Below are 17,102 nucleotides of genomic sequence, written 5' to 3'. Positions count from 1 at the left end.
AAAAAAAAAAAAAAAAAAAAAAAAAAAACTCAATTAATTACTCTTTCATTTCAACTCAACAAAAGTCTCTTTGATACCTACTAGGTGTAGAATGCAAGTATAGAATGCACAGAGGTGGTGAATACCAGGCTCTGACTTCACAGTCTACAAGGTTATACAGAGAAACAATACGAAATAGTAACAAATAATTACACTACATGGAAAAATACGGTAAGACTCATGAGAAAAATAAAGTGTTCTAAGAGCATAGAACGTAGTAATAATCACCACTCAGTTGAGAAGTGTTCTTTATGGGAGTAGGATAGCATGGAATGTCAGACGGGGACAGCAAAAACCCCAGTTTGGTTGAATGATAGGTTAAATATTGAGAAGCCATAGTTTTGTGTGCTACTGAAAATGTCACTATCTATCTTCCCCAAAGATAGAGACATTATCAGTAGCCACTCCTGAAAATCTGAAAAAAATCCAGCTTCCTCAATTTCTGATTCCTTAATAGGCAGCTTTTCACCTTCTTTCCTGTTCTCCAGTGAAAAGCAGTAGTTAAACTTGGAAAGACAAAGATTCAAATTCTAGTTTCATCAGTAACTAGCTAGATAATGCTAACTTATTTAAGTTATTTAACATCCCGAAGTCAATTTATATTTCTTTCTGTCTGATATGGGGATAATAATAATGAAAGTACTTAATTGCATAAGATTATGGTAAAAGGTAAATGAATTAATAATGTGTATAAATGCCAAACTGATAGCTCTTATTATAGGAAAGAGTCAAGATTAGGAATCAGGAAATTGATCTTTAGTTTGGGTGTGCTACTAATAAGCCGTGTGACCTACATAAATTGCTTATCCTCTCTGGGCCCAATTTCTCTATCTGCAAAATTAGGGGATTGACCTAGATGATCTGTATTACCTCTAAACTGAGATAGTCTAGGTACTATAGATGACATTTTTATTTTACTTTGATACTGAACTGTGCAATTGGATTAAATTGGATAAAATTGCCATCATTGAGCCTTTAATACATTGAAATTTTATTAAAAGACTGAAAATGAAAGTGACAATAATGCGTTAGGCCAGAGAAGTGACTTCAAATGGACACAAAAAGAGTAGTGATAGATCAGGTCCTATTATCATGCCTGGATGCAAGAGAAAGTAGATGGTAAATGGTATTAAATTCAGGTGCCAAGCTCAAAGGTGTATGATTTTACGTAAAAAAAAATTAGAAAACATACTCACCCTAATTTTGGTATTAATTATCCTGACAGTTTAGGGCCTGAGTTGTCCTAATATAGTAAATCTTAGGTCCAACTATATGATATTTACTATAAAGACAGTAACAGGATATAACAGTAATATTTTTAAAGTATCCAATGACTGAACTCAACAATGAAAGTAGAGAACAAAAATCGGAGATGCCACCTTGATATAAGTGACAGAATTGGACCAGCTATCATGCCCATTATTATGTATACTAAGGATAGTCTTAGAATAGGAGAAAAGGAGACAGTATAATCTAAGAAACGAAGTACATTACCACTATATTTCTGTTTCTTGAATCATTATTCCTGTTGTAAAATTTTGTCTTTGTTCCTACAAAATGTATAAAAAGGTGTTGATAGTATTTGGAAATGCATCAAGAAGACAAAATCATCATATATTTTAGATATCTCTAACTATTTAACTGCAGTATTGAAAATAAATACATTAACATGTATGTATTTCAGTTAATGAAGTCTTTAGAGTCTGTACTTCCATAAGGAAGAAGATTATTGAGAAATCTTCGACTTATGAGCCTAAGTGAATCTAAGATGTTTGCGTAAAATTTGGTATAATATGACTATGTAGTTGATTAGAAATTTTCTGGAAAAGAAATTTGTTCTATGTCCTAAATAATTGGTTAATCAAATTTTTCTCTGAAGTTTTAATCTTTGATCAGTGAACTGTATTACCGGTCAGAACCAAAGGAAATATAGTAAAATGTGATTCTTTACAAGACAGATATAATTTACTCAAAAGATAGTTTCTCAGCATTATAAAGCATTGTACAGTTAAAGTATCTAGCAGTTATGCTTTACAACTGTAAATATCTAATGCACACAAAATTGTTTAGATTTTATTAAATTATAAAATATATCATTTTGTGGTATATATGGATAATATAGAATTGAGTAGGTATTTTACAATCCTACTAGTATATTGGATTGTTTATATTTGTTAAAAAATATAAGAACAGCTTTCATTTTGGGTTAATATCTCAAAAATATGACTCTAGTCATACCTCTCTGTAATTTTGTATTTCTCTATTGTGGAAATGTATTTCAAACTTCTCCAATGTATTTGTATTTGTTATATCACGTCCTCCTAAAAAGCACCCTAGCTTGATATTCGCTAACTGGTAAACAAATTAATACACTATTATTTGGCCCTGCAATTTATATGTCTTGGTACTGTCTAAGAACTCTATAGATGTGCTCATCAATTTTAGGCGGATAATAGTGAACTTGGATAGTTACTGATGGTAGTTTGATTGAAGTGATGACCCAGATTTGTGCACACCTTTCTGAATCTATGCCATTTGTTAGTGTCCTTTAATTCAGACTTTGGGCTTGACCATGAGATTTGCTTTGGCCAATAGGATAGCAGCAAGCAGAACATGATGCAAGCTCACTTGAAAAGCACTTCTACATTAGTACTTATCATTATGTTGTGCTTCACATGCTGCCACTGCATAAATTATTGGCTCTAGCTAGCCTCTAGATGGTAAGAGACACATGACTCAGTCATTCTCATTACCCCAGCAAACTGGGAGCCAAACTGTACACCAGAGTGAGGCCATTCTAGATCATGCAACTTCCAGCACTAGCAATCTCAGGTAAGATTTGCAGAGTTTCACCTGATCAGCAAAACAGCCCATCTGACCTGCACACTTGTGAATAATATCTAGTGGTTGTTCTTTATGCAACTACCCTATGGATTGGCTTGCTGCACAGCAATAAATAACTGGTACAACATGTATAGGAAGTAGATAGCAGAACAAAATTATTTCTCCAAAGAATATTAACATTTCATATCATATACCTGTTGTTATATGAAATGCCTTTGTGAGTAACTGGATTTTCAGTGTAGGAGACAATCTTTGATATGACCCTCTTTTTTTTTTTTTTTTTTTTTGAGACGGGGTTTCGCTCTTGTTGCCAAGGCTGGAGTGCAATGGCGCGGTCTTGGCTCACTGCTACCTTCGCCTCTCTGGTTCAAGCAATTCTCTCACCTCAGCCTCCTCCCACCTGTAGCTGGGATTACAGGTGCCCACCACCATGCTCAGCTAATGTTTGTATTTTTAGTAGAGATGGGGTTTCACCATGTTGGCCAGGCTGGTCTCGAACTCCTGACCTCAGGTGATCCACCCACCTGGGACTTCCAAAGTGCTGGGATTACAGGCGTGAGCCACTGCGCCCGGCCGATATGACCCTCTTTTTATACTTGACCTTATAGATAACTCAAACATGTATCAAACCAATAAATAAATATTAGACACCATATTAGTGCCTGGCCCAGCACTCGATGCTTAGAATGTAATGGTTAATCAGTTAGACTCCTATTTTCAGGTTCATTGGGTAATTATAATACATTCTGTAGTACTTGCCATGGAAACTTCTTTGCTCTTCAAAGTGAAGCTGAATTCCAAAGTTAACTCCATTTGTGTATTTCAGTATTTCTGGCCTTAATCTTTTATCTTCTCCCAGAAATTCTAGATATGTGATACTCATTAGTTCTGTTTATATCTTTAGTTCTCCTTCTTTTGGAGAATAGGATAACCTTGCACTTTTCCAAATGTGGTAGACTACAAAAGTGGCCACAAATTATTTCTTTCTCTCTGTCCAAATCCCTTTGTAATGTGACTTGCAGATCCTTCTATTAAGAGGTAGAATCTGTCTCCCCATATTGACTCTGGGCTTGGCCACGTGACTTGCTTTAGCCATTGGGACCAGAGCAAATGTGACTCAAACCGAGATTTGAAAAGTGTTTGTGCATGGGGACTTCTTCTCTTGCAACACTTTGGATCCCTCTGACTGCTACCATGTGAATAAGCTAGGGCTAGGGCTGGCCTCTTGATGATACTTGGCTTCATTGCTGTGTGTTCCCAGCTGACAGTCAGAGAATCCTCAGAAACAGAGCTGCCTTGCTGACAGGCAGCTGACCACAAACACCTGAGTGAGTCCAGTTGAGGCCAGCAGAAATGTCCAGCTGAGCCTAGCACAAATTTTCATTCCACAGAATTATGAGCTAAATGAACAGTTGGTGTTTTAAGGTATTAAGTTGTGGGGTGGTTTGCCCTGCCCTCAAAGCTTTCTAATATATAACTCCTTAAAAGTCAGGAATGACCATAAAATTTGCTTCATCTACTGAAATGTGTCACTTCTGGTAGAAGCCTTAAGAGTTGGACTGTGATTTAGCATCATCTTTCTCATTATGGTGACTGGGGAGCTTCCAAATGGCATAGCCCCAGAAGCATCAGTCCCTGGATGGACATGAGGCTTATAGGGTTTATGTTCTTTCCATCCTTTTCCACACTGACCTTTGGAAGATGGATAGTATACTATGAAATAAACTTTTGTATTAAGTTTTGTATTAAATCACTGAGGTTTTGAGTTTGCTGGATTTTGGGTTTGTTACTGGAGCAGAACATAGCACATTCTAACTAATGTATCAATTGGCACCCAGAAGGAGGTACAGTTATAACAGAAAATCTAAAATATGTGGCTTTAACTTAGAGGCTCAGTGGGTGGTAGCAAGGAAATTGTCAGAGGCTGGAAAGTTGGAGATGCTAACTGTCGTAAAACATTTGCTGAAACGGTTCATGTGTGTCTCCCAGTTTTCTCCTTTCTAAACAGGAATGTTTACCATATGCTGTGGTTTGAATTTGTCCACGAAAAAGCACGTGTTGGAAACATAAACTCCAATTCACCAGTGCTGGGAAATGTGGCCTAATGAGAAGTGATAGGCTATGAGGGCATAGTGAATGGATTAATGCCATTATCAAGAGAGTGGATTCTTTATAGCAGGATTGGGTTCATTATAAAAGGATGAGTTTGGCCCTTTTTTACTTATTTGCCTTCTCTTTGCCTTTCCACTGTGGTGCCATGTAACAAGAAGGCCCTTGTTAGATGCCAGTACCCTGATCTTGGACTTTCTAGGCCCCAGAACTGTGAGCAATAAATGTCTGTTCTTCATATAGATTACCCAGTAAGTGGTATTCCATTACAGCAGCAAAAAATAGTCTAAGACACCATGTCTATTTAGTCCTTATTCCATCACTGTGTGTGTGTGTGTGTGTGTGCGCGCGCGCGCGAGAGAGAGAGAGAGAGAGAGAGAGAGAGACTGAGAGAGAGAAAGAGAGAAGAGAAATTGCAAGTGAGAGAGATCGGGGGAGGATACCTTATCTTTTTAGTTGTCTATAACAAGAGAAGCTTTATCCAGTTCCAATATGGAGACTACCAAGCATCACCCAGAAATGCTAGGCTTTGAGATTAATGCCTTTACTGAACAGAACTTTTGGATTGTCTCACTTTGTGATAGGAGCAAATCTATTTTGTAGTGTAAAGAAAGTGAACTGTAAACTGGTGACTAGAAAGATAGATCACAGTAATCCTTGATACCATTTACCAATAAATTATGGTTATCTTCTTTTTGCACATATAATAGGATCGCACTTCCCTGCTCCCTTTTTTATATGCCCGTATAATTTGCTTTGGTCAATGAAACGTGAGAACTGACTTGTATCACTTTTAGGAAGAACCAGTTTGCCATTCTTCATCTTCCTTTTGCCTATTACACAACGAGGGACGTTCCACATGGAATGAAGCCCCCTCCTCCTGCCACCCAGAGATGAACATGTAGATAAGCAGGAAATAGTTTTTTGTTCTTGTTTTAAGCCACTAAGATTCTTGGATCATTTATTACTGCACCATAATTTTTCCCATCCTAACTAATGTAGATTACTATAAAAGCGATCAGGAAAACTGCAAAGGCTGATCCTCGTGGCAATTATGAGTGGAAGTGGTTAACTGAAACCATCCACTGACAATTCCAAAATCACCTTCACTAGTAATTTCACCTGCACTCCAATTGTGACCGTTCTAGAAAAGGTGAATATGCGTTCAGACTTTATTATTTTTAACTTATGAAAATGTAAAATTACATCTTCACTACTGAAGTCATAATGAGCAAAGAAATACTTTCTCATAGGAAGAAAAAGAAAGAAGGTGGTTAAGGATAAGCCACAAAACATGGAAGGTGGTACTGAACTCAGAACTTATGAGATTTCCAAGAAGAATTAAACATATTTCCCACGGACTTGTGAATAAATTTCCAGAAATACACAGTACTTCTTAGCAAACGTTGGGTGGCTTAGCTTCGGCTTGATCAACTGCACGTATATGGAAACAAACGCACAATCGCTCTGGTGCAAAAGTAAAAACTCTAATTGGAGTCTGTATTTAAACATAAGATTCCTCTCTCGCTCTCTCTGAAGAAGTCATTTTCTCTAGCACGGCGTAGAATTCATTCCATAACATTTGTAAAGTGCTTAATCCCGCGTCACACACTGTACTAGGGTCTAGTGAGTGACAGATGTCACGGTACAGAGGTCTCAGTGGGTCGCTGCCCTCCAGGAACTTATAAAGAAAATTTTCCTTCTGCAGTTTTCAGCCGGCTACGCCCAGTCCCCTGCAAGTAATTTTCAGTGTAAAAAACCCGCATCTTTTTCCCAGTCCTTGCAAGTATTCTCGCTTTCCGATATCTCTTCGCCTTGAAAACCGAAGTCACTCCGGGATCTCTCTCTGGACGTTTGGCAGTTATTCTAGATGTAGCCGAATGACCGGCTTGCCCTTTCCCTGCGTAGTGACAGGAAGACAGAGACCCCGGAAAGTTTCCAGCACTTAGAACACAAAGCGAAGCCTGAACCCACAAGGGGCCCAACAACTCTTGCGGCTTCCACCACCCTTCCATCGCGGAGCAGTCGGGTCAGAACCGGCCACCTGGGCAGCGCACGGTCCCGGGCGCAGGGAGCGACAGGCTCAGCACCCTCAGCGGCGCGGCGCAGAGAAGTTCCAGGCCAGCCTGCAAACCCGAGTGTGGGGGGGGAACCGATCTTTTCTTCTGGACTACAATGACCGGCAAGCAACGCGCCACGGGGCCAAACTCGGCTTCGGGATCCTGGCGCAATGGAGCCTGGGAAGTGAAGTATCCGGACTGTCGGAGTGCGGTAGTGAAGGCAGAAAGTAGGCGTTGCTAGTCCGCTCCACTAGCACGCCGGTTCCTGGCTGGGCTCCGGGTCTCTCGCTCCCGCTCAGGGTTTTCGCGGGCGGCGGGAGCGGTATGGCTCGCCTGAGTAAACTCCAGCGGGAGGGGGAGGAGGGTAGTGGGTGGGGAGGCGGGGTCAGCGGAAGCGGCAGGTTGCTTCCTCTCCTCTGGCTCCCTCCCCGCCTCTCCCTGAGGGAGCGGTGGGAGGGGGAGGGCAGGGCAGAGGGAAGGTAGTGACACGTGTCAATCAACCCCCCTCCCGGGGGGCGCGCGCTCCGGGGCTCGCGCCGAGGGCTCGCGCCCCTGCCTCGTGCCTGCGCTGCTCGTATGTAAATGAGGGCGCGTGACGCGGGACGCAGATGGACAAGGGAAGAGAGAGAATGGCCGCTGCCGCCGCCGCTGCTGCCGCCGCCGCCGCCGCCGCTCAGTGCCGGAGCCCTCGGTGCGCGGCGGAGAGGAGAGGATTCCGGCGGGAACTCGACTCTTGGCGCCACCGCCTCATGCACTGTGTAGGTAAGAGAGACGCGGGCCGGGGCTCCGGGCTCCGCGCGGCGACGGCTGTCGCAGCCCGAGGAGTTTGTGGCTGAGGGGTTTAGTTGAATCTCCCGTTCGGGTTAGTTCGGTGGGGGAGCGAGATGGGAGCGGCGCGGCGCGGCGGCCCCGGCGCTCGCCTTTTGTCTTGCGGGCTGCTGGCCCGGCGCGGTCCGCCCTCCTTCGCCTTCCCAGCTCTTGGGCTCCCCGGGAACTGTTAGTTCGGACCCGCTTGCTGAGCCCCCGCGGAAGCAGCCCGCTAGCGCTCTCACCGTAACTCCTCGGCGCCCGTCGCTGCCCGCAGTCGCCCGCCGTCCACCCTGACAGGAGGGAGGAAGCGGCCCGGTGGGTCGGCGCCCTGGCGGAGGGGAGCCGGCGGGCAGGGCGGCCGGAGGAAGGCGGGCTGGTCCGCGCCCCCGCCGAGCGCACACACACCCCCTTCTCGCCGCCGGGGCTGGGTGATCAGACGCGGCCAGTTCCCGGGGACCTGGACCTGGAGACCCCCCGGGCGCTCGTAGGGCGGGGCCGCGGATGGGCCGGCTGGGGCGAGGGGCGGCGGGGGCGTCGCCCGAGGGGCGGGGGGCGCCCAACTCTGCCCTCTCGCGCTCGGCGGCGGCGCTGTGTGTACCCCTTTAAGAAGGAGCCGCTTGAGCGCTGACGGTTGGGATTTGAAGTTCTTCCTCCCTCTTTGGAAGTCTGGACGGATGGGGGGTGTTGCCACGGCAACGACACCCTCCCCCCCTTTTCTGCTTGCGGACGCCCCGACGACTCTGGTCCTCTTTCACTGTCATGTGATGGACTCTTCCTTACACACACACACACACACACACACATACACGCATCGCCCTCCCCACCTCCCATCCCCATTCAACTGCAATTCCCTCTTTTTGGTTGGATCTGAATCGTTTTGCTTCAAACTTCTGGGCTTGGGGCTGTCACCCTGTGGATTGTTTAGGGTGACAGGAATGGTGGGACTCCCGACCTTGCTGCAGTCGCTTTTTTTTTTTTTTTTTCTCCTAAGTGAGAAGAATGCATAGAGCTGTTATCCAGCAGGTTGGTTTAGTGGGCTTAGAGGGGCTAACACGGCTTATGGAATGGGGCGCGTTGTGGGTGTTTGTTTTGGAAGGGGTTATGGGTGGGAGTGTAGGGGAAGAGGTAGAAAGGAAGGTTGTATTGTGGAAGCAGTGGATAGTGGCAGCAGCTTGCTCTACCGGCGAGCGAATCTTGGCATTTGGAGTTGGGGAGTAACCCTAGTGTCTTAAGAAAACAACTCTCTTACCTGATTTCCATCTGCTCTGGCACCACCTCGCACCCCCGACCCCGCCTCCCGTGTGTTTGGTTAACGCCTTAAGATCTTTTTTTCTCTAGTGGAAAGGAGATCGTATTAGGTTAAACTTAATACAATTTCAATTCAGCAATGTGTACCGCAGAATGCGTTGAATATAAGAAAATGTACGAGAAAGGAAGGTTACTTTAGGGGGCATTTAAGTGATGTTTAAATAATTTACTGCTTTTGTTTTACCCTTAAGAAAACTGTATTTTGGTCTTCCCTAAGGAAAGATGATGAGAAATAGCTTTAGTATTCATAAGTGATTTTAGTTTATGAAGTGTAAAAAATCTCTAGGTATTCTTTATATAAATTGTTTAAAAAACTAAATATTGTTGTTTGTGCTTCTTGAATACAAAATGGACTGTTTTTGATAATTGCTTATGTAAAGATCTCTTCTGGACACCAATTTAGAATTACTGAGCTCATTTAGGTAGAATTAGGTAGGATGACAGCTTTGCAACACTAGCTTATGATATTACTGTTAAGTTTTGCCAAGGCACAAAGTGATTTGAGGATGTCTTTTTATGTTTTGGAATATTTTGGGGTTTTTTTTTTCCTGATCTTGCTTATTTAGATACATTAAATATATAGCTTTGCATCGTAAAATATATAGACTTTTGAAAATAGTCAAACTTTAAATGAAACATAATTAATTGGATTTGATGGAAAAGGGAACTAGAATATCTTGTATATTCAAGTAAAATTGGAAGACATTGAAAGTTAATACTGTATTACACTTTTAATGCAATATGCGATTACATTGTATCGTATGTGAAAAGAAATTTTGTCCCTGGCTTCTAACTATATTTGAGAATTTTTTCCCACAGTCCCCATCCTAATTAAGCCCTATTAAAACCTGTCTCATATGTTGGTTTTGTTATTTGTTTATTTATTGAGACGGAGTCTCACTCTGTCGCCCGGGCTGGAGTGTAGTGATGCGATCTCAGCTCACTGCAACCTCCGCCTCCTGGATTCAGGCGATTCTCCTGCCTCAGCCTCCTGAATAGTTGGGGTTACAGGCGCCTGTCACCACGCCCAGCTAATTTTAGTATTTTTAGTAGAGACTGGATTTCACCATGTTGGCCAGTCTGATCTCCAACCCCATTGTTATTTAAAAATAAACAATAACATCCATTTAAACAGAGTATACGCTTGTTCATTGGGCTTTTTTAGCATCTTAGGTGTTAAGCACTTATTTATAGTGCGAATTGGGATTAAATGGAGTTTAGATAATTACCTTTTGCTGTTAATGTGCCTTACATTCATTACTTTGTAAACATATTTACAAAAAAGCCATATTCTTTTCCCTTTGCATGTGTATACATGCGTGAATATATATGCGTACACATATGTGTATATTCAGTGTGTGTATATATATATATGTAATATTCGGTGCTCTCATTGCTTACAACCATTTTTACAAAATAATATCCTTCTTGCCTTTTGGGGAAGGAAATGATCCAAACATCTTAATTTTAAGTGGGATACGGAATTGTAGGCAGCTTCTCAGGGTTGTACAGCAAATTAGTATTGAGCCCCTAATGAGATTTTGAATCTCAGTTCTTAGCCTAACTCTGATTCATTTTATAACTCATATAATATTCTAATTTTATAGGGAAGGAAGTTGTTTTAGTTGTCATGACTGCTTGTAGTTAGCCACAAAGGTAAACGTTTAACTCTTAATATGGAATGAGATGTTTGCCTTCCTCTAATTGTGGCATTCATCTCTTTATGTTAGATTTTTAACTACTGTTCTGATTCATTCCAGATAGTTTTCTTTTCATTGAAGAGTTGTCTTACAACCTTTTGTCCCAATTAATATCTGTTTACATTTTGGTACTTTTTATAATTTGACTCTTTTTCTATAATTAGCCTATACCGTACTGGGTTATAGTTTTCAGTAGCTCATGTAACAAATGTTTGAGTGCTTATTGGATATGGTAAATAGTATCCTAGTACTAACTATGATATTGAGAAATAACAAATACAGTCCTGGATCTTATGAAATGTATAAAATAATTAGCATTTGATAAGTCATGCAATTTAAAACAGGTCTAGGATAAAAGAAACACACCTGTGCATTTTTAAACATCATCAGGACTTGTATAGTCCATTAGGATATCTGATCTGGGAGACTGGCCAATATTTTAAAATTTTGTATTTTGGTGTAATTTCAATCTAAAAAGTTGGAAGAATAGAACTCCTGTGTACCCACATTTGTTGTTTTACATTTTGCTGTGTTTATCATTCTTGCTTTATACTGATCTCTCTATATTTTTTCAGAACAATTTGAGAGTAATTCAGAGACATCAACCTCTTTACCCCTAAATTCTTCAGTGTGTATTTTTAAAAAACAAGGATACTGTCTTACCTAATTATAGTGAGGTTGTTAAAACCAGAAGATTTACTGATATATTGTTATCTAATTTATAGTCCGTATTCAAATTATATCTGTTTATTTTTTCTGTTAGCTTTTTTCCCCCTTATTCTGGGATCCACTTCAGGATCATGCATTACATTTGGTAATTATGTCTCCTTAGTCTCTTTTAATCGGGAACACTTTGTCAACCTTACTCTTTCTTGACCTTGACATTTTAAAAGTACAGGGCAGCTATTTTGTAGAACATCCCTCAATTTGAATTTGTCTGTTGCTTTCTCATGATTAGCTTGGTTATGCATTTTGGCAGGAATACCACTTAAGAGATGTTCTGCCCTTCTTAGTACATCATATCTTGAGATTCATGATGTTGGTGTATACCAGTGTTGGTGATGTCAGCTTTGAAAATTTTGTTAAGCTGGTATTCCTCATATGTATCCCTGAAAGTTATTATTTATCTCATTGTAACTAATATGCAGTTTGTGGAAAAATAATTTTGGGGAACAGTATATTTACATAGTATAATCAAAACTTCACCCACAAGTTTGAGCATCAATCGATGATTATCTGACCTCATTCCTTCTGTAATTATTAGTTGACATTCTGACATAAGGTAATCTTTCCCATCTCCATTATTTATTCAGTTCTTTTTATCTATATGAACTCATGGATTCTTAATTTTATTCAGTGGTTAAATCCATTGCTGTCATTATTTTGGTTCACAAATTGTCCCAGGTTTGGCCAGTGGGTGTCTCATCAAGCTGGTTCCAGTGTATTTCTGCCAAAACAAGATATTCCAGATTAATTTTGTATTTTACCTGTCCAAGCTGTGGCATGAGCTCCTTTTCTGAATTTACCTCCATTCTTTTCAGTGGGAAATAGACTTAGATACCAAAATCTAAGCAGCAGGTGTTAGGACTGTTTTAAACCTGATTTTATGATACAGAAGCTGATAATCAGTGTAACCATTTTGTCTGAGGTAACAGCAGCAAAACAGAATGGCAAAGATTGGTTTAGAGTCGTTCTGTAAATTCCAGTATCTTTCCTACATGGCAGTGTTGTCCAGTAGAAATATAATGGAAGTAAAATATGTAATTTTAAATCTTCTAATAACCAGATTTAAAAAGAGTATTTTATTTAACCCAAGGTGTTAAATATATTATAATTTTAACACTAATCCATATAGAAATGATTGAGTTAGTTTATGTTTTTCAAAATATTAAGTCTTCAAAATCAGGTATTTTACGTTGATAGCACATCCCAATTTGGACTAGACACATTTTAGGTGGCTTAATAGCCACATGTAGCAAATGGCTATCACTTTGGATAGTTCAGTTCTATACAGTAGTTGCTCCAGCCAACTCTTGATACCACTTAATTAAAGCCTGTTGATAATAACCAAACCTATAGCATAATTTATTTTTCCTCAAATCTTTTATTTTGGTAGTATAAAACAGCAAATAAACATAAAGGTCCTAGAGCTAGACTACTTGTGTTGAATCCTATTGTTACCACTTAGCAGGGTGGACAAGTAGCTTAACCTCTTTATGGTTTAGTTTCTTAATCTGTAAATTGTAGATAATCAGGTTGTTTGCTAATTTTGTTAGTATATGTTGATATGTGTCTTTCATATAGAAAGCATTCCCTAGGTGTTTGCTAGTATTATGATTGGTTTACACAGGTTATTAGCAGCTCTGAACTCTTAACGTTTCTGCCAGTAGATTCTTTCTGGTAGGAATCCTGATGAACAATGAAAAGATCGTGGCACATGTTAAAGAAAAGATAGTAAGGGCTTGAATGGTCTGTATTCTAGACTATTCTAGAGCCGTGGAATTGTAGTTTTAGAATCCCAGGGTATCACTTAGTCTAATCCTGGCTTTTTGTGTTTGAAACCAGGAAGGCCTTTGATGCCAAAAGGATTATTTTGGCTATGTGGTAACTGAATACAATAAATTATTTTTAGCTCATTTAAAAAATGTATATCATACTAGATCATCTTGAAGTTAATTTTTGTTGGTATCTACTCTCTATTTTACTTTTCCTATTAGTCAACTTGCTGCTACTTTCTGGATGCTTCTTGTTTCCTGCTCCTATATCTTACCAGCTTCTCCCTCATCTTGTCACTGTTGCCATGTAAACCCCATAAGAGTAGATTTACTTAGAAATCTGGATTGATGGGACTGGTATGGATGGGTCTGCTATCCAAAAGACTTTGTTTATACAGCTGTTTATTTCAAGCACTATCAAATATGTTTTCTATTTTAAAAGCTGTAAATTGTGGCACCATCTGATAGTGTGCATTGGACAAATGGAATCTGTGATGCTGATGAGTAGTTGGAGAGTTAAGACATATATCAAGTCTTTCTGTAAAATAGGCATATTGATGAATTTTGCATGCAAATTTTGAAGTTCTCTGTACTCTTGGATCTTTTCATATATGAAAGAGTAAAATTCTGCCATCTTTGGAACCAAGCAGTGTGTGAATTTTGTAGTTTGTAAATGTTAGATATGGGCTACAGACTGGTCTTAACCAGTCTTTTTTTGTGTGATGCCCTCTTTGTGCACATACTACATCCCTTGTTTGGCTACATGGGTGCGCTGCTTCCTGATTGGCTGTGCGCATGATAAATTGCTGTTACGTGTCCTCTACATTCCTCTCATTTGTCTGACTTACAACCCTGGTCTTTAATTCTTCTACCATAGTGCAGTCTTGGAAGGAGCAACAAAGATATATAGATTTTTGGTTAGGTTATGTAACTTTTTATTCCTCGTTAGTAAATCTTATCTTTCAATTGTAATAACCTACATTTTTGGTGGGAAGTTTCTATCTTTTCGTTTTAGTAGTATTCTTTCCTTTTGGTATATATGACTAGCGTTCATGGCTGATAGATAACAGAGCACCAAGGACATAGGTCTAGAATTTTAAGGACCTGCCTAACTTTATAGAGTTCATACTTAAGAGCTGAATCTATAATCAGGTAATCTTTTCAAGAGTTTTTATTCTCCGTACAATCTAGATAAGAAAATGTGAATGGGGACCCAGATCAGCCTACTGCTACCAGTAGAAAACTGATTAACAAAATAATGCCATCTTTGTATTTAAGGAATACCACTTTGTTCTTAATTAAAGCAAAATAAAACTTTGTTTTGAGAATTTTGTGTTTGATAGAAAACAAAACTTAAAATGAGGAATTGTCTGTATCTCATCTCCTTTCCTTTCATATAGTTTCCCCATAATTGGCAGCAACTCTATCCTGCTTGCTTCATTTGCTTCTTACTTTTCTTCTTTTTTAACCTATCTGTTGCCAAGCTATTATTAACCTTCTTTACAATATCTTCATGTATTCTTTTTTTTTTTTTTTTTTTTTTTTTTTTTTTTTTTTTTTTTTTAATGCAGTAAGCATTAGGACAAGATCCAAGGATAAACAGATCCAGATAAGATTCTGGTTTATATCAGTGTCTGCATTGCTGGTTTTACTGTCTTTCAGTCTGACTTACAACCAATAGTAAATCATTGTTTAAAGTAGCTGCTTTGATTTCATAGTTTACAAAGCTGTAATATCTCCCATTTGTCTTTTTTTTCCATGAAATAAAAGCTGCCAGCCATGTTGATCTAGTTGGTCATGGTTTACCAGCCTGCTTCTTCAGTTTGTCTAGTTCCTTCCTTAGACAACTCAACCTTTTTCATAGGCTTTTGTTCTTTTTTATCTACATTACTCCAAATTCTTATCTTTTTAGTTATATCTTCTACCCTGCATCCTTAGTCGCCTTTAAAATTCAATTGCAGGCCGGGCACGGTGGCCCATCCCTGTAATCCCAGCTCTTTGGGAGACTGAGGTAGGCAGATCACTTGAGCCCAGGAGTTGGAGACCAGCCTTGCCAACATGACAAAACCCCATCTCTACTAAAAATACAAAAATTAGCTGCGCATGGTGGTACATTCCTGTAGTCCCAGCTACTCGGGAGGCTGAGGCACGAGAATTGCTTGAACCCAGGAGGCGTAGGTTGCAGTGAGTGAGATCATGCCACTGCACTCCAGCCTAGGTGACAGACCACGACTCAAAAAAAAAAAAAAAAATTCAACTACAACCTGGAGTCTTTTCTATTTATTGAAAAGCAAATTTAAGAGCTTTCTCCGTTAATTTAAATTGGCCAATTCTTTTCTGACCACTGTGCGCAAGGTGTGCACATAGAAAGTAATTTTGTCCAGTAGTCTTCATGTTTAAATTATAAACTGTTTAGGGACAGTAACTAATAAGTCCTCACAAGTGGTAGAAAGGACTTAATGGAAATAATCCAGTTTCTTCTTAGCCCCTGTCATTGTAACATTAGGCACAAATCATTCCACTTTTTACAGATGGAAATCTGTGAAACTGGGATAATATCTGTCCTCAAATGTTTGCCATTTTTATTCTTATGAAAGATGCTATAATATTTATGTAGTAGTGGTATCTGGGCTGAAGGTATAAATTAGAAAATTACCAGCATAAAGATGATACTTAAATCCACAGAAATAGATGAGATTACTTAGGAATAGGGAACAGTATATCTAGAGTATAACTTGAGTATATTAGAGCTAGTTTAGATAGTATAAGTAGTAAATGACTCAGTACCACACCTTAAGGAATCTTAGCCTTCCTTGGGCAGAAGAAGAGAAACCTCAAAGTAAGGTCACTGGCTGAAGAGTAAAAGGAGGGAGTGGTATTACCAAATCCTAGAGGAAAGAGAAAAATACTATAATAAGGAGGGATTGTTATGTGTTGATGAGATGTCAAGTACCATGAAACAGGGAAATGTACATTGTTTTTGGCTCTAGGTGACCTTGACTAGATGAATTTCAGTAGTGATGGAGATGGCAGCCATATTATAATAGGTTAGAAAGTAATTAAGATATGTGTAAGTGGAGATAACATTTGTAGTAAACTACTAATTTAAGAGCTATGTTTTGAGGAAGAACTGATAAATGGAGCAGTAATTGGAGACATCTGGGGTCTAGGGATGTTTGTTTTTTAGATGGGCGTTACCATTTACCATACTTAGTAAGATGGGGAATACTGTTCTGTATCAGTGATAACCATGATTCTTTTATGTGTTAATTTCATTAAACTGAGAGCTGATAGTAACAAAATACTTACTAGATAAAGAAATTGGATAGGCTTGGTTTTAATCTCTTAATAGAGATTCTACATGTTTTTTCCCTTCAAAAAAGTTTTTTAATCAAGTTACTGAGATGCGGTATGTGTAACATTGGTGCATCACACATTTTGAAAGAATGTTCTTTTCTACAGTTAATTTACTGTTGTCAGTCATCAGTTATCTTAAGTCCTACATGTGACCATTGCTTGGGGATATAATTTTATGTTTCTTCTTTACTGGATTCTGAACTAGAAATAGACTTCGGAATCAAAACTCAAAATATTAGCTTTTTAAAATGGTAAGGTTGCATTGAAGAACTTGGCTTGGAACTGAGACCAAAATTAGACATTAGATTGCCTTACTCCCTAACTCCCTGAATTGAACTTAGCAACCTATCAAAGACAGTACAGCTGGAGCCACAGGCCTC

The 17,102-nt window shown here is 39.6% G+C and overlaps 1 protein-coding gene across 6 annotated transcripts in view; it reads left to right on the top strand.

Annotated features, from left to right (window-relative positions):
* Positions 1-6,207: 6,207 nt before the first annotated feature.
* LCORL (ligand dependent nuclear receptor corepressor like) overlaps positions 6,208-17,102 on the top strand; it is a 186,720-nt gene continuing 175,825 nt past the window's right edge. For 2 of the 6 annotated variants that reach the window (XM_017871762.1, XM_017871765.1), the window contains exon 1: positions 6,208-7,814. In XM_017871762.1, coding sequence (XP_017727251.1) covers positions 7,661-7,814 — 154 coding nt within the window. In that variant the 5' untranslated portion in view covers positions 6,208-7,660. The remainder of the gene's footprint in view (positions 7,815-17,102) is intronic. The other 4 variants (XM_017871766.1, XM_017871767.1, XM_017871763.1 and 1 more) reach the window with 4 other exon arrangements.

The sequence above is a fragment of the Rhinopithecus bieti genome, unplaced genomic scaffold (genome assembly GCF_001698545.2).
Source record: "Rhinopithecus bieti isolate Rb0 unplaced genomic scaffold, ASM169854v2 scaffold_6151, whole genome shotgun sequence".
Lineage (NCBI taxonomy): Eukaryota > Metazoa > Chordata > Mammalia > Primates > Cercopithecidae > Rhinopithecus > Rhinopithecus bieti.
Note: the sequence above shows the minus strand (reverse complement) of the source record. Positions and strands in the feature narration are given on the sequence as shown.